The 26,331-nt window shown below is 40.8% G+C and overlaps 1 protein-coding gene across 1 annotated transcript in view; it reads left to right on the plus strand.

Moving 5' to 3' along the window:
• The window catches only part of LOC145414951 (kelch-like protein diablo), a 278,482-nt gene that overhangs the window by 213,454 nt on the left and 38,697 nt on the right, over positions 1-26,331 (plus strand). The window contains exon 8 of the mRNA XM_080284363.1: positions 6,046-6,229. Coding sequence (XP_080140489.1) covers positions 6,046-6,229 — 184 coding nt within the window. The remainder of the gene's footprint in view (positions 1-6,045; positions 6,230-26,331) is intronic.

Consider the following 26,331-nt stretch of genomic DNA (forward strand, 5'->3'; position numbering starts at 1 on the left):
ATCTGGTTCATGAACCCTCAAGTAATCGTTGATTTCTAACCTTGCCAATATTAAACCATCAACATTAGCATATGCCACTTTCCAACTTTTTTCACTGTTCTTTATTTCCTTTTTTCTCCCTCTCTCCATCAGTACCACTTCCTCAATTTCTGATCCATAACTCTCCAATAAAACACTGTCTTCTCTTCCTCTGTTCTCTGTTCGTTTTTTGCCTTTGCTTCCTTTAATAGCTCCTTTATCTTAGCTCTTTCTTCCTCATTTGCGTCTCTCCTTGTCCAAACATTCTTCAGCTCTTCCTTTTCTGATAATTTCCTTGTTCTGTTTATAATTTCATTTACTATTGCCTGAGACTTAAACTTTACTTTAAGTGGCCTCGCCCCTCCCTCCTCTTACTTTCCTAGCCTAAACACTTCTTCATTCTCTTCTTGAGCTTCATTGTTACCCTCCTTAACTACTAATACTATCTCTTTTGTGTGTGTGTGTTCTTACCTTACCTAATTGTATCTTTACAGGAATGAGTCAAGCTCGTACTGTCCCGTGTCTTAAACCATATTTATCATACATATCCTTAAATATGTGAATTGTTTTGGCACACACTATTTCATTCGGTAGTGCATTCCATTGATCAATTGCTCTGTTTGGGAAACTGAATTTCCTTACGTCTTTATCACCTCTCTTCTTATGCAGTTTTTTGCAGTGTCCTCTTGCTGATGCTTCTCCATATGTTAAGTAATCATTTATGTCTCTTTTCTCCTTTCCTGATATGCCCTTATATAGCATTATCATGTCACCTCTTTTCCTTCTCTCCTGTAGTGTTGGTAGATTCAGTTTATTTAGTCTTTCTTCGTAGCTTAGGTCCCTTAAGCTTGGTATCCATCTTGTAGCGGCCCTTTGAACTTTTTCAATCTTGTCTATATGTTTTTTGAGATGAGGACTCCAGACTACTGATGCATATTCCAGGGTTGGTCTAATGAATGATGTTATTATCTTTCTTAGCATGTCTTCATTTATGTATGTGAATGCTATTCTCATATTTGCAAGCATTGTATACATGTTCCGTACCTTCTCGCTGATGTGGTCAGCCGGAGATAGTCTGTTATTGATAATCACACCTAGGTCTTTCTTTCTTTCTGATGTGTATAGGGTTTTATTTCCTAACTTATAATCCCAATCAGGTCTTTTTCCACTTTTACCAAACTTGATTACATGACACTTGTCCACATTGAATTCCATTTGCCATGTACTACTCCATTCATGAAGTTTATTTAATTCTTCTTGTAGCTCTTTACAAGAGTCTGTGCTAGTAATTCTCCTTTGTATTTTTGCATCATCTGCAAACATATTCAGATAGCTCTCATTTCCAGTGTTACTGTTTATATCATTTATGTACACTAAAAACATGATTGGTGCCAGCACCGAACCCTGTGGTACTCCACTAGTCACTTCTTTCCATGATGAGTAGTTTCCTCTTAGTACTGTCCTCATTTCTCTTTTTATGAGAAAGTCTTGCATCCAACAAAACAGTTTGCCTCGAATTCCTCCTTGATGGTACAGTTTCCATAAAAGTCTTTGGTGTGGTACTGTGTCAAAAGCTTTCTTGAAATCTAAATAGATACTGTCCACCCATCCTTCCCTTTCCTGTATTGTGTTTGTTACTCTGTCATAGTAGCTCAACAGATTAGTAACACATGATTTTCCTTTTCTGAAACCAAACTGTCTTTCTTTTATCATACTGTGTTCTTCTAGATGATTTACCCAAGCTTTTCTTATAAGTTTTTCTAATACCTTGCTTACAACACTGGTCAGTGATACTGGTCGGTAGTTGAGAGGATTTTGTCTGTTTCCTTTCTTGAATAATGGGACTATATTTGCTTTTTTCCAAATTTCAGGTAGTTTCCCTTGACTCAAGGATTTCTTGAAAATTAAAAATAATGGTTTACTTAACTCCTTTGCTCATTCTCGTAATACCCAACATGAAATTTCATCAGGACCACTTGCTTTTCCTCTGTCTAATCTACTTAACTCCTCCTGTATTACTTTTTCTGCTAATTGTATATCTGGTAGTATGTGTGGACATGCGTGTTCCACATAGTCCCTCTCAAAATTTTTTTCTTCTGTAAAAACTAATTGGAAATTCTTATTTAGTGCTTCACTAATATCTTTCTCTTGTGTATAAGTGATTCCCTTGTCCGTAATGGATTGTATTATATCTTTTACTTTGGTTTTGCTTCTGATATAGCTGTAAAACAGCTTTGGTTGATCACTACTTTTATTTATTATATCCTCCTCAAACTGTTTTTGGGCTTCCCTCCTTATTCTTGTATAGTCGTTTCTTGCCTGCTTGTAATTATTATATGCCCTTTCACTATTGTGTCTTCTGTATCTATTCCACAACAAATCTCTTCTTTCTTTTGATTTTTTACATTCTGTATTGAACCATTTCTGTATTTTCTTATCTGCTTCTTTGTGCTGTGGGATGTACTTCTGGACTCCTATTTCATAAAATTCACAAAATTTTTTATATACAGTATTTAAATCTTGTCCTCTAAGCTTATTTTCCCAATCAACTTCAAAGAAATACTTCTTTAGGTCTTGATAATTTCCCTTTTTATAGTTTAGGCTCTTTTTGTAACTGTCATTGCTGTTTACTATGTCATATGCTATCCTGAAGTTATAATTTAGTACTGCATGATTGCTTTTTCCGAGTGGAGGGTGATATATTAAACTGTCAATGTCATTTTCTTGCCTAGTAAGTATTAGATCTAGCACTGAAGGTACATCAGGTCCTCTTTTTCTAGTGGTTTCCCTCACATGTTGCGTTAAGAAAAACTCTTGTACGAGATCCAGGAGCTTTTGGTCCCAACAGCTTTCTTGGCTATTTATGTCTCGAGTATTCCAATTTATATTTGTATTGAAGTCCCCAGTTAGTATAATTCTTTCCGATTTCTCTTCCATTTTATGTAGCAATGATCTTATACTCTGAATTGTACTCTCTGCCAGGTCCTCATATTCGTCTCTTTCCCATGTGTTTCATCTGGGTGGCATGTACAAATTGGCTACAATTACTTTACCTTCAGATGTGTCGATCTCTACTGCAATCAGTTCTACTTGTGATGGTATATTTAGGTTTATTTCTTTGACTTTTAGATTTTTCTTAGTTAATATTATAATTCCTCCTCCTTTTTTTAAATTTCTGTCTCTTCTTCATATATTGTATTCCTCTAAGTTTAGTATGTCATTGGATATCCTTGGTGTTAATTTTGTCTCAGTTAGGCATATTATTTGTGGTTCATTTTCTCTGACATAATCATTCATCTCTAGTAATTTAGATACCATTCCATCCACATTTGAGTACATCAACTTTATCATCTTGTTTATATACTTGTCATGACATGGTTCTACTACCTTCCTTCTTTTTCTTCCATCCTGTTTGTGTACCACTTTCGTACCTGCAATCCTATTACTTTGTAAAAAAATTTCTTCTTCTCCTCTTCTGATCTTCCCTCATTTTTTGTTTTTGCTTCCTCCCTTTTCTCTTTCGGTAATTCCAGTTCCTCTTGTGTTAGGCATCTTTTTATCCATACATTTTTGAACTCCTCTTTTTCCATAAGATTCTTTGCATTTTTTAGTATCTCTTCCACAGTGTTTACACTCTGGAAAGTCACCTTTAGAGGTCTTGTCTTGCTTTTCTCGTATTTCCCTAACCTTTTGTGTTCCTCTATGTCTTTACTACAGATTTCCTCTGATACTTCTTTCAGCAAGCTCATTACATTTGCCATCTCCTTTTTGTCTCTAGTGATCTTGTTTTTAACTTCTTCCTCTTCTATACCAGTGATTACTATTGATTTATTTATTTCTACTGAATCTCTGACTAACTTTGGATTGTTTTGGATTATTCTTTTCACTTCCTTTTTAATGCTTTTTTCCTCCACCCTTGTTTCTACGTCTTTCTTTACTTTCACCATTTCAGCATACGTTGTTTCTACATCATTTTTGTAGCTTTGCACAGCTTCATTCACCTGTGTTATCTTCACCTCAATATCACTGCTCTGGTCCATAAGACTGCTTGCTTGTCTAATTGTCTCTGTGTCATTTTTGAACTCTTCCATAGCACTCTCGTGATTGACTACTGTACTTGCCATTTCACTTACTTTCTTCCTAAGCGTACTCAGTTCCACTGTTAGTTCACTGATGGTTGTGTCTTTCTTATTGGCCTCCCTTCCTAGTTTTTCTATCTCTTCCTTTTGCAAGTGCATTTGCTTCTTTATTTCATCAATTTCATTTTTGAAAGCCATTTCTAGTTTGTGTACACGTTCGACCAGTCTATTGTGAGTCTCCACTTCAACCAGTTCTTGGTAGAAATCATCATTTTGCTTTTTACTTTTATCCCTTTTCTTTTCCAAATTTGTTTTACTGAAGTATGTATCCATTTTGTAATACTAAATGAACAGAGTATGTACTTAAAGAGTGTGTACACTTTCCCCGTGTTGCTGTAGTATAAACAAACCCAGCTGACTCAACGCGTCGTGGTTCTATGTTCTGTTTGAACCAGTCTTATTTAAACTTATTATTTCTTTTCCTTTTAATAATGAAAATTCATTTAGTCTAACCTGGTACAGAGCTTGACTCATTCAAAGATACTTATTTAGGTAATGCCTCTGGCTGTGTTGGTCTGGTATGTGTGTGTTTGTGTGTGTGTGTGTGTTCTGTTCATCCAAGTCACCACCCATTCTATCACTTGGTATGTATACCTGTTGATTATTTTTTGCCCAAAGTAAGTATTGGTTATTTGCCAAGCCCTTCCCCTTTCAAATGAGCACTAGAGCACTGCTGATTTCTATCCACTTCAGGAATATTTTGATGTACATTTTGTTTCATTTTCATGTTTGTCTGTAAAGGCTCCAACATGCTTGCATGAATCAACCGTGGTCACCTAATGGCCATGCTGCTTGATCTATGGCAGCCTCCCTATTAAGTCTCTGATCCCTGTGGTCACATTCTGTGAACTCATCCCAGGTCTTTTTTGGTCTGCCTCTAGCAGCCCTACCCCCAACTTCCACACTTCTCACTTTCTGCTCCCAGTTGTCATCCTCCAATCTCTCCACATGCCCAAATCATCCTAATCTGCCTCTCCTTATCACAACACCAATACACTGCAGTCCTATCCTTCCTCTTAACTCATCCATCATAAACCTAGCCCCCCCATGCCATGCATTCAATGATGCACTGCACATCATCCTAGTCATTGTCATTTCTGTATGTTTGAGCCTGCAAATATGCTTTACCTTTACTGGCCAGGTCACACTATCACACAGCATGACACTCCTAAAACTGGTCGCATATGGAGATCACTTAGCACAGGTGGGAGAGCCGTCTCATTGTCAGGAGAGGCAACAGCTCCCTGAACTTCTTCCAACCACTCCTTGCTCAAGTCACAGAGTTAGCTCCAGCCCCACCTCCAGCACACAACACGTCTCTCAAGTAACAAAACTCTTCCATACATTCGAGAGCACCAGCAAGATCAATCCTATCACGCCAGACAATCTCCACATGCTCTCCCTCACACACCACACACATGGAATCAACATAATTTCGCAGTCTGCCCCTGATACCATTACATCTCTTATTCACCCACATATCACAAACACTGCACAAAATGGAATGACTTCCCATACCCTTGTGGCAAACTGCAGTAAGGAAGAGGTGCTGGTTAACCTCACTATGTGACAAAAATATGTCCAATAAAGTAGTCACAAGTAATGCTTTCTTCATCTGGATGGAATGACTGTGTTGCAATAGGGAATTCTGCTCTTCATTTCTCCATTTTTTAAAAGTAGCATTTCTCTATTAATATCAGTACAAAAGTATCCTTATTTGATCATTTTCATAAACTGTTTCTGTATAGTACAGTACAGAATATATACAGTATATAGATAGATAGGTAGGTAGATAAAGTTGATAGTTAGATATTATAGATGTAGGTGATGGATGGATGGTGTCTTTTTCTGTGTGCTGCATAAATTGCTAACTCTTTTCTCCTTCCAGTTGGTGGCTGGTGTAGTGGCGATGCAATTGCATCTGTGGAGCGCTTTGAACCAACTACGTGTGAGTGGCGGATGGTGGCACCGATGAGCAAGCGGCGGTGTGGTGTGGGTGTGGCTGTCCTTTCAGACCTTTTGTATGCAGTTGGTGGACATGATGGACAATCCTATCTTAATAGTGTTGAGAGGTAGGTTGTGATTGTTTAAGTATTGCATTTTGGTTGTCCAGGTACGGGCCAGTTGATGTATTGGAATTTGTTCATATGCATTAAATCTGCTGGATCAAATGACTTCTGCTAGAACTTGGAAAGGGGCACCCACCATACACTCTCTCAGTGTGGTTCCACCTTTCAGTCACTCTGCACTGAGTAGCATGCCAGGTAGTTTCTTGTGTCTCAGGAAACTATTTATTACAATGGCTGGTAACCATAGAACCAAATAACACCTTGTTGTCTAGAGAGCATGGATCAGTTGGTTCAAGGATTATGTGGGTAAGATTGAAAGTATGATTACAAACGTGGACGATTGTGAATGTGTATGTGCCAACGCAAGAACATGCAAGCAGAGTGAAAGAAGAGTTCTGGGCAAATGTGGAAGCATGCATGGAAAAGTTTGAAAGGAATGAGTGTTTTTGAGTGAAGATATGAATGGAAAAGTAGAGAATGTGAAGATGAATGGAGTCGTTGCTGAGTGGGGTGTGCCTGCAGAAGTGGATGAGAATGGCAGTGCTCAAGTGGACACTTGTGTGGTGAGTGGGTTAGTAATACCCTTTTTAGGCAAAAAATGATCCACAGGTATACTGTATGTGGCACGTGATGAGAATGGTGGGTGGTGAACTGAATGAACAGAAGGCAGTGATTGATTATGTGTGTGTGAGTGACAGAAGGAGAAGGTATTTATGGATGCAAGAGCATACAGAGGTTGGGAGAGTGGACTTTCTGACTACCGCCTGGTGGTGGTGAAAGTGCAATGGAGGAATAGAAGGAGGAGGAAGTAGTCCATACATGGAGGGTAGAAAGGTTACAAGTGGATGGGAAAAAAGCAGGATATAAGAGAGAAGTGGAGGACTGATTGGATAAATATGATTTGGAGCAGAAGGGGGATGGTGCAAGATGTGTGCAAGATATTCACTGAAGAAGTCTGTACAGCATGTGAGATGGTGTGTGGGGGTGCAAGGAACAGCATGGTGGAATGTAGAGTTGAGACAAGCTGTGGTGCAAAAGAAGAAAGCACCCGGTATAGTGAGTGGGGAAGCAGAGGCATGGAGGAAGTTGAGAGATGGAAGAGAGAGTTCTATATGTAGAGGGAAAGAGAGAGGTGAAAAGATTAGTAAGAGAGAGTCAGAGGAGAGTGGATGAGGAGTTTGGAAGGAATTTGAGTGTTAAGTGGATGGAATGTAAGAAAATGTTCTGGAAAGGGGTAAAGAGAGTTAGATAGGGTGATAAAGAAGTTAGTAGGGGAATGAAAGATAAAATGGTAGATTGCTAGTGGAGAAATGGGAAAAAGCGAGCAGATGGAGAAAGCACTTTAAGGAACTGTTAAACACAGAGAAGGATAGTAATGCAATATACGTGGCTGGGGAATGGCTGGGAGAAGGAGGGAGGTGAGAAGGGAGGAATAGATCAGTTGGATGGAAGTAGTGGAAGCAATGAAGAAAGTCAAAATGGGGAAAGCCACAAGAATTGATGGAGTTTGTTGTGATAATGATGCAGCATGGGAGAGACACAGTAGTACAGTGGAAGTGGAAGATATGCAGATTGGCCGGAGAGGTAGAGACCCAGAGGATTGGAAGTCAGGTTTAACTATCCCCCTGTACAAAGGAAAAAGGGAAAAAGAAGTGTGTCGTAATCATAGGGGCATTTGTCTTCTGAGTGTAATAGGAAAAGTATATGGTAGGATACTTATTGACAGAGTTAGGGAAATAACAGAAGAATTAGTTGGAGAATAAAAGAGAGGTTTTAGGAAGGGAAGAGGTTTTGTTGATCAGATATTCATCCTTTGGTCTTTAATGGAAAAGTTTCTAGATAAGGGAAATAACTTGTATGTGGCCTTCATGGATCTTGAGAAAGCATATGAGAGTGGATGTGGAAAATATTAAGAATATATTGAGTAAATGGGAAGTTGCTGAGTGCTGTGAAGAGTATGTATGAGGATGCTAAAGCTGTAGTGCATGTGAATAGTGAACTGAGTGAATTTTTCCATATGAATGTTATATTGAAACAGCAATATGTCATGCCTCTGTGGTTGTTCATCTGTATATGGATGTGGTTATAAAGGAAATAAAAGATAGGGCAGTGGATGTTGGAGCAGCCATAATGAGAGAGGGCAGCATTTGGAAACTTCCTGTATTGTTGTTTGCAGATGGTACTGTATTGTTAAGTGAAGCTGAAGGAGAACTGCAAGGCTTGGTGAGTGAGTTTCGGTGAGTGTGTAAGAAATGGAAACTAAAGGTGAGTATAGGGAAGAGTAAAGTTATGGTCTTTGAGAGAAATGAAGTCACTGAATGTACAGCGAGGTTGGATGTTTAGGAAATGGAAGATGTGAGTGCATTTAAGTACTTGGGTAGTGTGAAGAGTAAGGATGGAAGTTTGGAGAATGAAGTGCTTAAAAGGATACAACAAGGTAAAAAAGTTGCTGGTTCTTTGAAAGCAGTGATAAGACGTAGGGAAGAGACCATGGAAGTAAAAAGTTGCTACATGATAGTGCGGTATTGCGGTCATCTTTAACGAATGAAAGTGTAGCTTGGACCTTGTTGGAAAGACACAATTGAAGAGTGAGAGCAGTGGAAATAAGTCATTTGAGAAGAGCATATGGAGTTACAAGAAGAGACAGACTGATGCATGAGGAAGTGAAGGAGCATTAAGGTGTGGATGTGGATGTGGATGTGATAGAAAGCATTAGGAGAAACACATAGAGATGGTTTGACTACGTGGAAAGAATGGAAAGCGTGAGACTAACAAGGAGGGTGTACGTGGAAAGAATGGAAAGCGTGAGACTAACAAGGAGGGTGTATATGGATGTGGTTATAAAGGAAATAAAAGATAGGGCAGTGGATGTTGGTAGAGAGGTGGCCTGCAGTCCTAGCGGACCCAGGTTCGAATCCTGGCTGGGGCAGGGAACAGTTTAAGGATTTGAATTTCATTAAATCAGGCTTTACTGATCTACCAGAAGACCCGCCGACATGTCGTAAAAATACCCCCGCTAATACCAATACACCAGTTCTGTATGAGACAGCCCTAGCATGTATTCAATATGGACGGTGGGTGTTAGCGCCGAAGTGGTGACATGTAGAGGTGTATGGTATGTAGGAGGACTGCTGGGCCTTGATAGCAGGCTGTGAAGCCTATGCCCAGAGTCGGACACATAAAAAAAAAAAAAAAAAAAAAATGTGAGTGAGGTGGAAGAGGGGAGAGGGAGGGGGAGGACAAGGATGAGATGGGGGAATGGAGTGGAGAGGTATATGAGAGAGGGGAGTGTGAGCTGGGGGGATGGCATTGAAATGATGGTAGACAGGGCGACGTGGAGGTAATTTGTTTGTGGCCACCCCCCTTACGGTATTAAGGCGTCTGGCAATAGATAGGTCTAGTGGGTTAACCCCTTAGCCGCGGGGCATCACTTTCCTGATAATTGGGAGCAAGGGATCATACCTCGGGACGTCACTTTTGTGATTCTGTGTTATTTTGAATTCGCCTGGGCTTTCAAGTGGTGGCCTGTATCATCTATCAGTACTACCAGTGTCCAGCTATACTCAGTTCTGCTAATTCACCTGTACTCCCATCCACTGTTGATAATTTAGCCATTTTTCTCCTGTCCTTGACTCCCCCCTCCTTACCTCCCCTCCATTACCCTCTCCTCCTGCCTGACCAGCTGCTCTGCGCTACACAAATCCTGGACAGATTTTTCCACTCATTTTATCCATTGAAATGTGCCCTTTGCCCTATTTCTATACAAAATAATATATAAAAGAAAGAGAACAGGTAATTGATACTGCCATACATCTGGAATGGGCTAATTATCATCTGGCAACACCTCACGTGCACTCGTTCACTAATTTTCCCTGTTTATTTCCCCTTGAAATATGCCATATAATCTATTCTCGTAATAAAAATATATATAAGAAAGGAAGGGAGAAACCTAAGTGATATTTACATTCACCTGGAACTACCTAATTTATTATGTATTGTCTAGATCTCCTGCCAATCATTTCTTAGCGTATATATTAGCAGCTGTCACCACGCTGACATTGGCAACCTTTCACTGCTGCTAGGCCACAGCATTCAGTTTACTGTCGTCTTTCAAGGTGAAACCACGTCGGATTCGCGCCTGTCCAACTCCTCCGCTTTTTAGCCCCATGCAAAGGGCCCTGTGACCTCTACCCCTACTAAACCTCGTGTGTAGGGGTAAAGGGCTAAGTGACTCTGCTGTGGAATGTGAACTGGCCAGTGTATCAGTGTTAATGATGGATAGTGACTATGATCTTTCTGGTGACAAACAGTGCAAGTGGAAATGTAAATAATGTGTAAATAATGTGTAAACAGCAAGTGAAAGCAATGAATGTAAATATAACTGAACAGTGGAAAGTGGTTTTATAAGTTACTGCAAGTGACAGTGCATAACATAGTGTAAATAAAATAGAAATGTAAAAAATGTAAATAAAATAGAGAATGTAAATAGAATTTTAAATAAGTAGTAATATAAGAATATGAGTATATATACTAGGAATAATGAAAGTAAAAGTTTTGCTCTAGCATGTATGAATACTGGGAGTTTGAAAGTGAAAGTCACAGCTTCGCTCTCTACGCCAGTATACAAAACGAGAAAGTGAATGCCTGGAGTGAAAATAAACTACTAGTACTGAAAGAAACTTATAGATAAATATTGTATATATAAATAAGTGTAATAAAGTACCAGGAATATAAAGTGTGAGTGTGTTTATAAATAATAAGTGACAGCTCCGCCTCAGAATACCATCGGGGAACCAGCACGGGAGGAAAGCTCGTATGCACTCGTAATTTACATTGCTTTCACAGTGTTTTTTTTTTTTAATATGGACTCCAAACTACTTGAAATTCATAGAATAGTGCTTGTAGTTATAATATCAGGCAGTGGTAACCATGTTACGGGGTATCGGAAAGTGTAAAGTGGAGACTTCATTACCCAACTTCAGAAGTCTCCACAAGTCCTACGGTTGTCGATGAAGTCTCAGCAAACATCCCAGGGGAAAGCTGAAGGTGTGTGCCATATGCATATGTAATTTTAATATTCTAGGACTAATAACTGATTTTGGCAAATATTTTTTAAAAGTCAGTTGGAGCACGAATATCCTCGCGGGACGCTCAAGGAGCGCAAAAACATCTCCGTGGTGTAGGGGTTAAGGCACTTCAACCAAATGGGGCTTGTAGGTTTGCATCCAGGGAGTGGTTGGGGTTTGTTGTTCAGATAATGCCATTCAGGGGCAAGCAAGGGTCCAGGTCCTGCACTCCTGATGAAGGGGGGGGTGGGGAAAGGTGATAGATTAACCAAAAAGCATTATGATTATTATTATTATTTTTTATAGTACTGATTGGTTGACGAAGAAGTGAAGGAATGTTGTGGGGTGATGTGGATGTGGTTGATAAAATTAGGAGAAATATACTGAGGTGGTTTGGATATGTAGAGAGAATGGAGAATGAAAGACTGACTAAGAGGGTGTATGTAGGTGAAGTGGAGGGAGGGAGAGGGAGGAGGAGACCGAGGATGAGGTGGAGGGATGGAGTTGAGAGGTATATGAGGGAGGGGGGAGGGAGTTGGGGGGAGGGTAGTCAAATGGTGGATGACAGAGCGACTTGGAGGCATTTTTTCTGTGGCCACCCTTTGTGGGATTAGGGCGTCGGGCTATAGATAGATAGAGAGATAGATTGGTTAGGGACAGTTGTGTTTTAGGAAACCTCATAAGTCTTGTTGTGTTGGAAAACCTTACTAGACTGAAATTGGATTGGGCATACCAGTGATAAATATGAGTGAAAAAAGTGATGCACAGCTAACTGATAGTGTAAAAATGTTGAATCCTACTGTACACTCTTCAGTCATAACAACCGGTAAGACGAGTATTTATACCATTACCTGTAGGCAATAGCATCAGTTGAACAGGGTGGTACTCCTGAGGTGGATGGCAAGCTGGTGACAGGGAGAGTTGGAGCTCCCATTTGACCAGCGCTCAGGACCTGTCCCTGACCATTACCCTTTGCTGAAGATTTTCAGGATTTTCATTAACACAGAGTAGGCCAGCATACTCTCATAAACCTATACCTCCAACTGTCTGGACCACATGACATACACATTGGACAGGACACCTTCTCTTTCCATTCCTTCATAGCAATGGCTGCTGCAATATTATTTAAAGGAACTTTGGTGGTACCTCGGATTGCTACCACCAGTAAGGTGGGGCTGGCGACACAGGGCTCTCCTAGTTATATTTGAGCAGCTGTGTCGACAGCAGTTGTTGCAACCACAGATCATGCTTGTCAGAGGAAAAGTGTGTGGTTTGGCCATCTATTTTACTAACGTCCTTGGTCTTTGCACTAATCTGAATTCCTGTATCCCCTCTACCTCTGTTCCTCACAGAAAACCAAATCTCTTTCTCTACTGACTTATCCCCATTTAGTTTTCCTAGTTACCATCTCCTCACAAACTTCCATAACAAGGGTGGCACTTGTTATATCAGATCAGAATGTGCAGTTGACACTGTCTTGAACTTGACTTATACAGAACTAATTTGATTACTCAATTTACAAACTAAGTTACCTAAATACAGTATAACCAAATATATCTGTATAGTTTATTGTTCCTCCAGTGCTTCATCAGAACCCAGCCTATTTGACTCCACATCCACACAGTTGACCAACCTTAACCTCTCCCCTGCCACTGAAATTGCCATTTTCAGTTATTTTAACAGCCATGATGTAGAATGGTTATTACATTCTGCAGGGACTGACAATACTGGTCCAGAGTACGAACTGTTTGCAGAATTGCATAATCTCATGTAACTGGTAAAACAACCAACCAGATTATCAGATGGTGCTGACCATACTGCTCCCTCTGTTAGACCTATTCCTGACAAATAACCCAGATCAGTACAGATAGAAATACTGTCACCACTTGGATCCTCTTATCACAATCTCATAATCTCATCAAAGCCTCAACAGTCAGTTGCCCCAAGCCTCCTGGTTCTTAACCAGTTTGGTTGACTAGATGGCACGTTGATAGGGCAGACTGGGATGGATTTATAATTTATCTTGTTTATATTCCATGGTAATCTTTCTTTTCCACTATCATTAGTTCTACTCAGTCCCACATTAACCTCTAAGATACGCAATTCAATCGACCGTTCTAGCTTGAAAGTCTGTATATGGAGCTGATTTTTCAACTCTTACAGAAGTAAAGTGTTAATCCCAAGGTTTAGAGCCTGAATTTACACACCTTATGCTGCAAACCAGAGCATTTTAGACCAACTGGTTCATGAGTTATAGCCTGCCAAAGTTGAAAAAGTTACCCTTCCAGGCGGCGCAACTCCATTTTCTATGTGCTTTCACCCCCATTCCTCCCCTCGCTCCTTCCAACCTATTCAGCACTTAGTTCTGATTGGTTGGAAGGGATATAATGTCACAATCAGGGCAAAGCATGTTTTCCCTAATTTTTCCCTGAGCCTCTCAATTGATCACATTCGGTATCTTGCGTAATCCTTAAAAAGGATCAATCGATCCAGTTAGCCCTTTAGGGGTTAATGACTCAATAAAAGCTGGTATGGAATTGTTCATACCCAGTTAACAATTTACTAAAAGACTCGAATCCCCAAAATGGTTTGGCATCAACTGTACCAGAAAAATGACCCAAAGTCCTTAGCATATATCACTTGCTTAAAAACAACCAGATCCCTCAGTCACTTTAAAATTGCTAGAACCCATGCATAAGCAGTAATAAATCTTGCCAAATAAAACTTTCTTCACAACCAAGCATCCATGCTGTTAATAATCCTAATGACAGTAGAATATTCTGGTCAACTCTGTTCTTTCAGTAATAACTGTAACAAGTCATCGCTCATTCCCCCACTAAAATCTTCCGACAGAAACACTGTAAATGACCCACGTGGAAAAGCTAACATCCTTGCCAGTTCGTTTGCCAAAAACTCTACCATACCTTAGAGGAAGTCAGAATTAACACTCACGTACTAGAACTTGACACTGAAATTGCTCCACAAAAGATACAGACTAGATACATAAAATCCATCCTAGACAATTTACCAGCTAACTAAAACTCAAGGTTCAAATGAAATTCCTCCAGTCATTTTGAAGGTGTTTCCTAGAACTTGCTCCTGAACTAGCAGAATTATTCAGACTATGCATACATACTTTTTCATTCCCAGCTTCTTGGAAAGAAGCCAATATCCACCCAGTTCAGAAGGAAGAAAGTTCCTCTGACCCCTCTGATTACAGACCAATAGCTATCACAGCTTTTCTTGATAAAGTAATGTACACTGTTATTAATAAGCACATTGGGTGATAGGGAAAGCTGGAGCTCCTGTTTCACTAGCTATCTAACCATCCCCCTTTGCTGACCTTTTCAGTGTCACAGTAACATGGAGAGTAGACCAGCATACTCTCCCAAACATTTCCTTCAACGATCTTATGCACTATACCACATACACTTTACATTTCACACAACATATCCCACTACGTTACAGGGGTTGGCGCCAGCAAGGGCATGCGGCCAGAAAACTTTGCCCCCACTATCTAGTGGCGGACTTCTGAGGGGAGGCATGATGGGGTTCTGACGGCATAGATCATGGGTCCAGGGCGAGATGGGACTCGAACCTGTGCTAGAGGGTACAGGGCATTGGGGTTCCCAGGCTGCCGCTTCCACCCAATAAAGAGGGGCCCGAACCTGGGAGTAGCACCCCAGTAGGCTGCCCTATCAGTGGGTGTATAATGGCGGGATAGTTGCAGTGCCAAGGCGCGCTTGGAGGGTGTCCCTGCAGCTCTCCTGGCAGGGTGCCTCGAGGCCACTACCACAGCCACTGGTAAGCTGGTGGGCTAGGGGTCCCAGATCCATTGCCTGGACCTGGGACTGTGCAGTGAGTGGGGCTTGTGGTATGTCTACCCCCTTTATTAATTCTGACTATGACTAAAAATAAGTTTCAAAGCAAGCCTGAGTACATTAAATCACCCAGGGGGATGAGGGTGGGTTCATGCAATGTAGGAAGTTTGAGGGGAAGATTGGGAGAAGTCATTGAGGCATTCAGTAGGAGGTGGGTGGATGTGGCATGTTTGTAGGAAGTCTGGTACAGGGGTGGATCAGCCAGAAAGATTGTTGTGAAGGATTGTTATTATAAGTTGTTTCGGCAGGGGGGGACAGATGGATATGGGGGTGTTGGTGTGATGGTTGCGGAGAAATGAGTGGAATATGTTATGAATGTTATGCGAGTAAGTGATAGGATATTGGTAGTGAAAATTCTGGTTAGTGGAATGATAACTGCAATTATATCGTCATATGCTTCACAGGCAGGCTTGGATGAAGTAGAGAAAGATAGATTTTGGGATGACTTAATACATGTAGTAGGTGGTATGCAGGATGATGAGATAGTGGTTTTGGGAGGAGACTTAAATGGTCCTGTAGGTGAAGCAGCTCAGGGTTATGAAGGAGTACATGGGGGATGTGCATATGGTATAAGGAATGTGGAAGGGGAAAGGATACACGAGTTTGGGGAGGCAACGAACATGGTTGTGTGTTACACACATTTTAGGAAAAGAGAGAGTAGGTTAATATCGTATGAGTCTGGGGGAAATAGCAGTCAGATTGATTATTTTCTGGTTAGGAGGGATGATTGGAGGTTAGTGAAGGATGTTAAAGTTATAGGAAGTGAGGAGTGTGTGCAGCAGCACAAACTATTGATTTGTGATATGGTCCTTAAAGAACGAGTGATGAAAAAGAAGACGTATGTACCCAGGAGGAAAATATGGAAGCTGGAAAACCAAGTAGTAAGGGATGCCTTCTATAGCGAGATGAGGAGAGTGGTGGCTGAACAGGGAGCTGTAGACAGAGGCATTAATGAACAGTACAGAGCTCTCAAGAACACTCTCTTGAGAGTTACTGATGTAACATGCGGTTGGACAAGAGGACCACCAAGACATAAAGTAACTTGGTGGTGGGATGAGAGTGTAGAAGCTGCAGTTAAGGTGAAAAGAAGGCTTTTCTGGGAATGGAAGAAGGGTGGTAACAAGGAGGAACACTTGGCTGCCAAACTTAGGGCTAGAAGAGAGGTATACAGGGCGAAGTCTGAGTCACAGAGACTTTTACTTGATAACCTAAATCATGGGGAAAGGAAAAATATGATATTTAAGGTGGCAATCAGATGAAGAGGGATAATCAGGATATTACAGGTGAGCAGTGTGTGAAGAATGATGAAGGAAGGGTAGTGGTGAACAGTGGGGATATTAAAGATGCATGGAGAGAGCATTATAACCGGTTGTTTAATGAGGAGTTTGACTGGGACAGGGAAGGTTTGGAGCCAGCGGATCCAGTGTTTGGCCCTTGGCCATTGATTGACGCTGCTACTGTGAGTGAGGCAATAGGCAGGATGCAGGTGGGGAAGGCAGCAGGTGTGTCGGGGCTGACTGCCAAAATGTTGAAGGCTTCAGGAGATATCAGGAGGTATAGGGGTGAGGTTAGTCACTGACGTGATAAATATGATTACTGTATATATGAGAGTGTTGTCCCAGATGATTGGTTGAAGAGTGTAATTGTAAATGTGTATAAAGGGGAGGGTGATTCCCTGGAAAGAGGAAATTGTGGGGGTATAAAGCTCTTAGACCAGATAATAAGGTAATGGAGAGAGTTCTAGAAGGTATGATTAGAGAAAGAGTGAATAATGATGAGATGCAGTTTCAGTTTATGCCAGGCAGGAGGACTACTGATGCCATATTCATTGTTTGACAGTTTCAGGAAAAATGTATTGGGAAGAAAAGGGATCTGTATTTTGTTTTTGTTGATTTGGAAAAGGTCTTTGACAGAGTCCCTAGAGAGGTGGTGAAATGGGCAATGAGAAAGCTTGGCTTGGAGGAGTGGCTGGTTAGGGTGGTTATGGCCATGTATGTGGGTGCTCACACCCAGGTTAGAGTGAATGGAGATTTGAGTGATGAGTTTTCCATGAATGTTGGTGTGCATCAGGGGTCAGTTTTGAGCCCCTTGTTGTTTATCATGGTACTTGAAGCCCTCTCACTTGACTATAGAAACGGACTCCCGTGGGAGATGTATGCTGATGATATGGTGCTGATTGCAGAGAACGAAAGGGAGGGAGAGGAAAGATTTAGGAAGTGGAGAGATGGTATGGGGCATAAGGGCTTAAGGTTAAATGCAGATAAAACAAAAATGATGATATCTAGGGTTGGTGGCGGTACTGTCGAAGACGAGGGAGAGTGGCCATGTGCAGTTTGCCACAGGGGCGTGGGAAGTAATTCCATCTCGTGTAGTGTTTGTGATTAGTGGTTGCACAGGAAATGTAGTGGTGTCAGAGGTAGACTGCGAGATAATGCTGATTTTATATGTGCGGCATGTTGGGGAGAGCAGGTGGAGATTGTCAGGCATGAAAGGATTGAACTTGCTGGTGGGTCTCTTGAGTGTGTGGAAGAGTTTTTTTTATTTACGAGACATGTTGTGTGCTGGAGGTGGTGCTGAAGCTAGCTCTGTTGCTAGGGTGAGAAGTGGTTGGAAGAAGTTCAGGTAGCTGTTGCCTCTCCTGACATTGAGAGGACTCTCCCTACGTGCTAAGGGGTCTTTGTATGCAGCATGTGTTAGGAGTGTAATGCTGTATGGTAGTGAGACCTGGTCAGTAAAGGAGGAGGATATTCGCAGGCTCAGATGTACAGAAATGACAATGATTAAGTGGCTGTGCAGTGTGTCCCTGTGTGCAAGGCCTGGGGGGGCTGGGTTCACAATGGAAGAGTTGAGAAGTAGGATGGGACTGGATTGTATTGGTGTTGTGATGAGAAGAGGTAGATTGAGTTGGTTTGGGCATGTAGAGAGGATGGGGTATAATAATTGGGTGCAGAAGGTGAGAAGTGTTAATACTGGGGGTGGGGTTGTGAGGGGTAGACCGAGAAAGACGTGGGATGAGGTCATTAAGTGTGACCTCAGGTTAAGGGACTGAACAAGGAGGCTGCAATAGATTTTGCAGCATGGAGAGCCACCGTGACCAAGGCTGACGCATGCAAGCATGTTGGAGCCTTCAAAAACAAAAACGAAAACGAATTTTTAAACATCTTGAATCTAAGAATTTAATCAGTGACAGACAGTTTGTTTTTTCCCACAAAAAATCTGCTGTTGATACATTCAGTCTCTTGACTCATATCATCCATCAGTCAATTGACCAACATGGAAAACTCACGCAGTAACCTTTGACATTTCTAAATCTTGTGACAGAGTGTGGCACCATTCCCTATGGCCCAAACTCCCTTGCAACAGGCTATCATCTTTTGTTCTACTGATTTCCTTATACTGTAGCAACAGAAAGATGAGAGTTAAAGAAATGATGTATATACTGTAATATTAAAATTTCCACCCGGTAAATGCCAACACGCCACAAGGATCAGTCCTGGCTCCAACTGTATTCCCAATTCATATTAATGATCTTTTGTTTCTCACCCATAATCTCATTCATTCCTATCCAGATGACTCAATACTTTACGGTTCCTTCACACTTAAACACCCATTCACAAAATTTGATATCTGTAACTCCCAACCCACTACAGGTATCTCTATAAATCAAGACTTATCTAAGGTCACTGAATGGGAACAACATAATACTGTCCTACTTTATGCTGGGAATACCAGATATATACAAAATACTAATAGACAAATATTGCCTGATCCTTCAGTGCAACCAATATTCCTGTCTCTAAATGTATTGAAATTCTCAGTGTATTGCTTAACAATACCCTCAGTTGGACCTCTCATATTAGATCACTTGCTAAAACCACCTCAGAGAAACTTACATTATTATACAGAATCTGTAACTTTTTCACTGACAAGCAGTTGGCTATAATTTACAAGTCATGTGCATTCTCAGCACAAATATTGTTCATCCTTGTGGAGGTGATGTGGAGAGGTTGCACTAAAACAACTGGACATAATTCAGAACAAAGCAGTAAGAATATTAAATAACCCAGCAATTACAAATGAACTGCCTCCCTTACTACAGGTAGGATGAAATGCTGCCTCCTTTGCATTATTTTACAGATACTTTTATGGCAAATGCTCAGACAGCAGTGCATCCATTGTGCCACCTCTCCACACTTTCCCTTGTGCTACACAGGCATCTGATAGCACCCATGACTTAACAGTCACTATGCAGGAATGTTTCCTGTTCTCTGTGTAGTCAGTCTTTTGCACATTACCCCTCACATTTGCAGCGTGGCACCTCACTCTCACCTTTGATGAAGTTTTAAAATACTGTAAATATACTGCCTGTAATTCCTACAGTGACTAGTAAAAGTTTTTTTTTTTTTTTTTTTTATTTTTTTTTGAAGAAGGAACCAAAGGCCAGAAGCCTGTCAGATTGTTCCCTCCAAGAAAATAACTAAAGCAAGGTAACAGAGAGCCAAATTCAAGATCTGTTTGTTTCAAGGTGCTTGGACATACTGCATTTGAAAGACTGGATGTCATAGACAGCAGGAAATACAGACAGAGGAAAACAGCTCCAGATTTGACCTGTTGCATACATTTGAAGGACTGGGAGTAACAGTCAGAGGAGCAGTGACCATTGAAGCTGCAATAGAAGAGAGAGAAAGTTGCAACAGTGCGGCAAAGAGACAGAGGTTGAAGGGAGCCAATAAGAGGAAGGAGAGTTAATGAGATGAGAAGCCTTTGACTCCACCCTGTTGAGAAGAGCTATGTGTGGGGAACCTCCCCACACATGAGAGTTGTACTTTACACAGGGACGAATAAAACCTGTGTATAAAGTCGTCAACTGTGCAGGGGTAAAGAAAGCACAGTGTTGGCTTAGCACACCTAATCTCTTGGAAGCAAATTTTACAAGTTGGTTATACAGTATGATCTTCCCAAGATAAATCCCAACTTAAAGGAACCCCACCCATGTTTAAAGATGATGCAGGATTGAGTTGGATATTGCTAAAAATTGGAGGATACTCCTGTGGAAGATTTTGACAAGGTGAAAGATGTGAGAACTGAGTTTTTCAAGCATTAACCTGTTCCATGCTGTGCCCATATATACATGGACAAACCAATTGTGCCAAAATTGCTAAGTCCGTATATATACGGACTAACTCATAGTACCTTGAATTGCCGAGTCAGTACAGTATATGTACAGACACGGTTTACCTTACATTTGCGGGAAATTATTTGCATGTGTCCTTAAGCTGTGACAGAAAATGGGATGACAGACACCCCTCATCCCCTTCCAATGCCTTATACCAATATAATAATAAAGAGAAAAAAAAAAACGTAAAACTAGCATGGAACTCAAACTTCCCATCACTATAGTTTCGACCGTGGCCGCATTACATACACCAGGTTGCGTTTTCATACTACAGGTGCAACATGCATCCAACCATTCCACACCAAATTGGACTACCTATCCACATCAGTTGCTGGCAGTATCTGAAAGTAATCATCTGATGCAAATCTGGGCGTGCTGGACCAAAGCACCTGTTTTCGGATGGAAAACAGCGGGAGTGAACTGTTTTACTATCACTAAGCTTATTTTGACCTCTTTTCGGATCTGTTCATGGGAAAAAACAAAAAGTTGAAAGTGGCCAGCATTCTACGTAACTTTGCCACCCTGACCCTGGGCAATCTAAGCACAATTGCTGACAAAGGCTCCGGCATGGAATGGGTTAAAAACAGCAAGATTACTTTTACCCCAGTCATGGATATAACCCAAGTCAGACATTAGGTGTGCCTTAGCTGCATCCCATGTTAATTGAAGTAACCATTGAGATAGATGCTGCAGGAAGCAGATGAAAAGGTGAAGGGTGGAGTCATCAGTGTATGAGTGGACAGAGTTAGAAGGTCATTGATGAATAGAAGGAAGAGAGTTGATGATAGGACAGAAGCCTGAGGAACACCACTATTGGTAGCTGTTGGAGAAGAACAGTGGCCATCTACAGCAGTGGCTATAGTATAACTAGAAAGGAAGCTGGAGATGAAGGCACAGATTGAATGATAGAAACCATAAGAGGGCAGTTTGGAAATTAATCCCTCAAGACCGATGCCGCATGGTCATGCTCTTGTGTAATTTGACATGCCAGCCTATCCCGCAGGATCGCTAAAGACACACAAAAAACTGGGGGAGGATAACCCCACCCCTTTGGTGACATATATAGGATCAGATTAATGAGAGCTAGAGTGTCTTGGGTGGTATGGCATGATTGGCCCCATAAGGTGGGGGAGAAGGAACCCCCCCACCACCACCGTCACTTTACCTCCCTCAGCCCCACTGTGTCATCTCCACATTGTCTAACCACACCCCAACATACCCCCTACAGCGATGTGTGTGCATAGCAACCCTTCTCCCCTCTCCCTCCTCCCCTATCCCTCCATCCTCCTCCCCCCTCCAACCATACACACTCCACCACCACTTTTCGCCTGGCTTGTTTTGTTGCTATGGGGGTATGCCACACTGACATTTCATGCCTAGGGAACACTTCACATTGACATTAGTTATGTATATATTATTATTTACCATAAATAATGCATTTTCTGTGCATTTTCTGTTTTTGCCCATGGGGGATTGGTAACTTTTTTGCATCTTTGACGGGCAGTTGTGTGATAACTATTTGGTCAGTCTGGCTGGAACATACATTTTCAGGTGTGTAAATTCAGTCTCTTGAAATCTGGGAGAAATTTTTACCTTGGTGAACGTAAAAAAAATCAACCCTGTTTTGCGACTGGAGGGACAGGCCTGCTGAACAAATTGTGTACTTTAGGAGTTAAAAGTTAATGCCAGACTCGACCAAGATCCTTTGAGATGTCAAGTGCAATGGCAAAGCTTTCACCAAAGTCCCAAAAGGAGAATGACCAGGAGTCTGAAAGATAGGTGAGAAAATCGCCGGTGGAGTGTCCCTGACAAAACCCATACTGACGATCAGAAAGAAGGCTGTGATAGGAAAGATGCATTAAGAATTTTTTGTTAAGAATTGATTAGAAATTTTTTGGAATACAGGATGTACAAGCAATTGGATGATAATTAGAGGGCTGGGAATGGTCACCCTTCTTTGGGGCAGGCTGCATGAGAACAAACTTCCAGCAAGATGGAAAGGTACAAATTGACAGACAAAGGCAAACTAGTTTGCCTAGGCAGGGTGTAAGCACGGAAGCATAGTTCTTTAGAACAACAGGAGGACCCTGTCAGGCCCATATGCTTTGTTAGTATTGAGGCCAGTGATGGCAGAAAATACATCAGTTGAAGAAATTTTAATGTCAGCCATGAGGAAGTCAGAAGGGAGAAGTGATGGAGGAACAGCATTGAAATCGTCAAAGGTGGAGTGGGAGGAGAAAGTCTGAGCAAAGAGTTTTGCTTTATCAGTAGAAGAAACAGCTATAGAACCTTCAGAAAGGAAAAGAGGATGGATGGATGATGAGGTGAAGTTGTTAGAAAGGTTTTTGGCAAGGTGCCAGAAGGAGTGGGAAGAATTTGAGTTGGAGAGTTCAGAGCATTTAGTACTAATGAAATTATTTTAGCAGAGAAAAGCACAAACTTATCATAATTTGGGGGAGAAACATAAAGGAGATGAGATTCAGGGGTGAGTTGGCTCCAGTATGTTTTGTAGACCCTCTCCTTGTTGTGGACAGTATTAGAACAAGTGTGATCAAAGCAAATTTTTTTTTTTTTTTGCATTAGTCATAGGATAAGAGAATGGATGTATGCTTCCCTCCATTATGCATGAGGCATACTCAGATGGCTCACGGCTATGGCAGCAATAATCATTCTGGGAAAATCAAAGACATACTATGTGAAGGCCTCCCAATCAGCAGCACCGAAGTGCCACAGCCACTGCTTCTTGAGAGGGTCCACAGGATCATAGGACAAGCTAAGGTGATGAGGTTATGATTGGAGGAGCCCAATGGAGAGGAGACATTAACATCATAAGCAGAAGGATTAGTTTCCACAGGATCATAGGACAAGCTAAGGTGATGAGGTTATGATTGGAGGAGCCCAACGGAGAGGAGACATTAACATCATAAGCAGAAGGATTAGTTGTAAGGAAGAGGTCAAGATTGTTGGGGCTTTCACCAAGGCAGTCAGGGATACAGTTAGGATGCTGTACAAGCTGCTCTAGATCATTAAGGATGGAAAAGATGTAGGCTTGTTCACCAGGTGGATCAGTGAAAGGAGAGGAGAGCCAAAAGTGGTGGTGAACATTGAAATCTCCTAGAATGGGGATTTCAGAGAAAGGAGAATTTAACACTTTGGCTGGCTGATGACGTTATGTACATCACGTGAAAATCTCCCGTAAGCTAGCCGATGACGTTATTTACATCATCCGAAAAACTCCCGTAACCTGACCAATGATATTATTTACGTCATCGAAGTAAAATGTTTGTCAAAAATCCATTTAGCTACTGTTCGATGTTCGTGGGATTATGTTTAAAATGCATGCCAGTGTCTTCCTATTCTTCCTGTGCTCTGCAAACATCATTGGATGGTAAGTATAGATATACAGTATTTACTGTATATAGATTCTTTTTTTTTTATAGTATATTTATCTGTTTGCTGTAAGTTCTGTGTTAGTAATAGTGAGTTCATGTTCTGTTTATTCTTGAATGCCTGTGTGATAGTAGAACAAACTCATATGAACAATTGGGGACAAAAATGAATGAAGTAGCATGGAAACTATCATCAGAAATAAAATAAAATATGAGTACAGTATAAATATTTACAAGACTGACCTCTGATGGAGCACGCCTGGCCTTTCTTATGGTGTTAGTAATGGTGATGTTGGTTGTTTGCTCATTATTTTATACATATACTATTGTAGAACAAACACTTGTGAACAGAGAGATTTAAATGAATAAAATAGCACAAATCAAAAACTAAAGAATATAAGCAGTTACACACACTGCCTACATTTTTTCACCTCATTTTTTTGTTGTTAGTATTAGTGATGGTGGGTGCTTGCTCATTATTTTATACATATACTATTTTAGAACAAACACTTGCAAACAGAGAGAGGCTAAAATGAATAAATTAGCACCTAAAATAAAGTCTAAAATAAAGGAATGATATTAACAATTACACAAGCTGCCTACGTTTTTTCACGTCGTTGCACATTCTGTTCTACAGGTAGGTCCTGTTATACAACCATTCGATTTACGTGAAACTGATGATACGACCTGAGTAAATTAAGGACTAGTTTCAATATATGGTCTCGAAAATCCAATGATACGACATTCAGTTTGGGGCGAGATAGGAGGATTCTAACTCGGTCATTCCAGCAAATGCAGTCACCGCCATTTTCTCTCAACCCTTGGAGAAAAATAGCTGGACTGCTCAGCTGGCGACCGCCAGCTTCCAGTCTCCAACACAACATTACCACCCATAGGTGAGTGTTATGTGTGTTTTATATGTTTAACTAATATGCATTCTTGTTAATTGCATACTGTTTGCTCTTTCAGGTTGCTTTCTCAACAGTTCAGTAATATTGATATGTTTGTTGCGTTTGTTATGGTATATTTTAGCTTGAAAACTTACCTTTGATGGGGTCCTTGAACCTGACCAGTAATTTACTAATTACTTATGTGTTTCATTATATGAGAATTCATTATACGACTATGCCAAATGGAATCTAACTGCTCGTATCTTCGGGACCTCTCTGTATACTGTTAATGCTGATATTCTGTTCAACCTTATATGCATACCTTTCTATAGAAAAATCAGTTGCAAACCATTTAACAATAAATGAATGTAGCACGAAAAATAAGGTCTGAAATAAGAAAAGAATATAAACATTTGCAATTAACTACAGTAATCTTCCCATTATCCGATGTAATACAGCCAAAGGCATGTCCGGAAAGTGGGTCCGTCCGGATAGTGGGCTTCTGCCTCCTGGACTAGTACTTATGGACCCTAACCCAGCCTAACGCAGAAAACCACCTACATTACTCTCTACCGGACATGCATAGCACCTATTTAAGACCCTGTTCACACAAATAAGGGACAGAAAGCACAAAATAAATGAAAAGGAACCAGAGAGTGAGGAATTAGAAATGAGTATGGAAAATATTTATCAGTGTACAGGGTACTTACAACACGTCCGTGACCATTTGTTATGAAGGTTAACCCGCCTCCTCTAAGGCTCTGGCAGTGGTGAAAATGCTCTTGAAGCACGTAATCCAGTGTTATGCTGCACTTAATCCATTGCACTACGAGTTATAATTGTTTAACCCCTAAACCGCAGGGTTGTTTTGGCGCTCCTTGTGTGTCCCGCGGCGATATTCGCGCTCCGACAGACTTTGTAAAAATATTTGCCAAAAATCAGTTATTAGTCATAGAATATTATAATTACATATGCATATGGCACATACCTTTAGCTTTCTCCTGGGAAGTTTGTTGAGCCTTCGTCGAGTACCGTAGGACTTGTGGAGACTTCTGAAGTTGGGTAACGAAGTCTCCTCTTTACATTTCCCGACACCCCGTAATATGATTACCACAGCCTGATATTGTCACTAGAAACACTATTCTATGATTTTCAAATAGTTTGGAATCCATACTCCTTAAAAAAAAACACCGTAAAAGCAATGAAAATTACGAGCGCGTACCAGCTTCCCACGTGCGCTCGTTCGCCGCTGGTATTCTGTCATTTATTATTCATAAAAACACTCACACTTTATATTTCTATTACTATATAACACTTAAATATATCTGCGGTCTTTATCCATGAGTTTCCTTCAGTAATAGTAGTTTATTGTCACTGTAGGCATTCAATTTCTCTTTCAATAATATAAGTAGCATTCACTTTCTCTTCCTGTATAATAGCGTTGAGAGCGAATCTGTCACTTTCACTTTCATAACTCATAGTATTCATACATGCTAGAGTGAAACATTCACTTTCATTACTCCTAGTATATATATACTCATATTCTGATATTACTACTCATTTACATTTCTATTTACATTCTCTATTTTATTTACATTATTTACATTTCTATTTTATTTGCACTGTTTTATGCACTGTCACTTGCAGTAACTTATAAAACTATTTTCCACTGTTCACTTATATTTACAGTCATTGCTTTCACT

Source organism: Coenobita brevimanus, chromosome 101 (genome assembly GCF_032717465.1).
Source record: "Coenobita brevimanus isolate Jiangsu-jjx chromosome 101, ASM3271746v2, whole genome shotgun sequence".
NCBI lineage: Eukaryota > Metazoa > Arthropoda > Malacostraca > Decapoda > Coenobitidae > Coenobita > Coenobita brevimanus.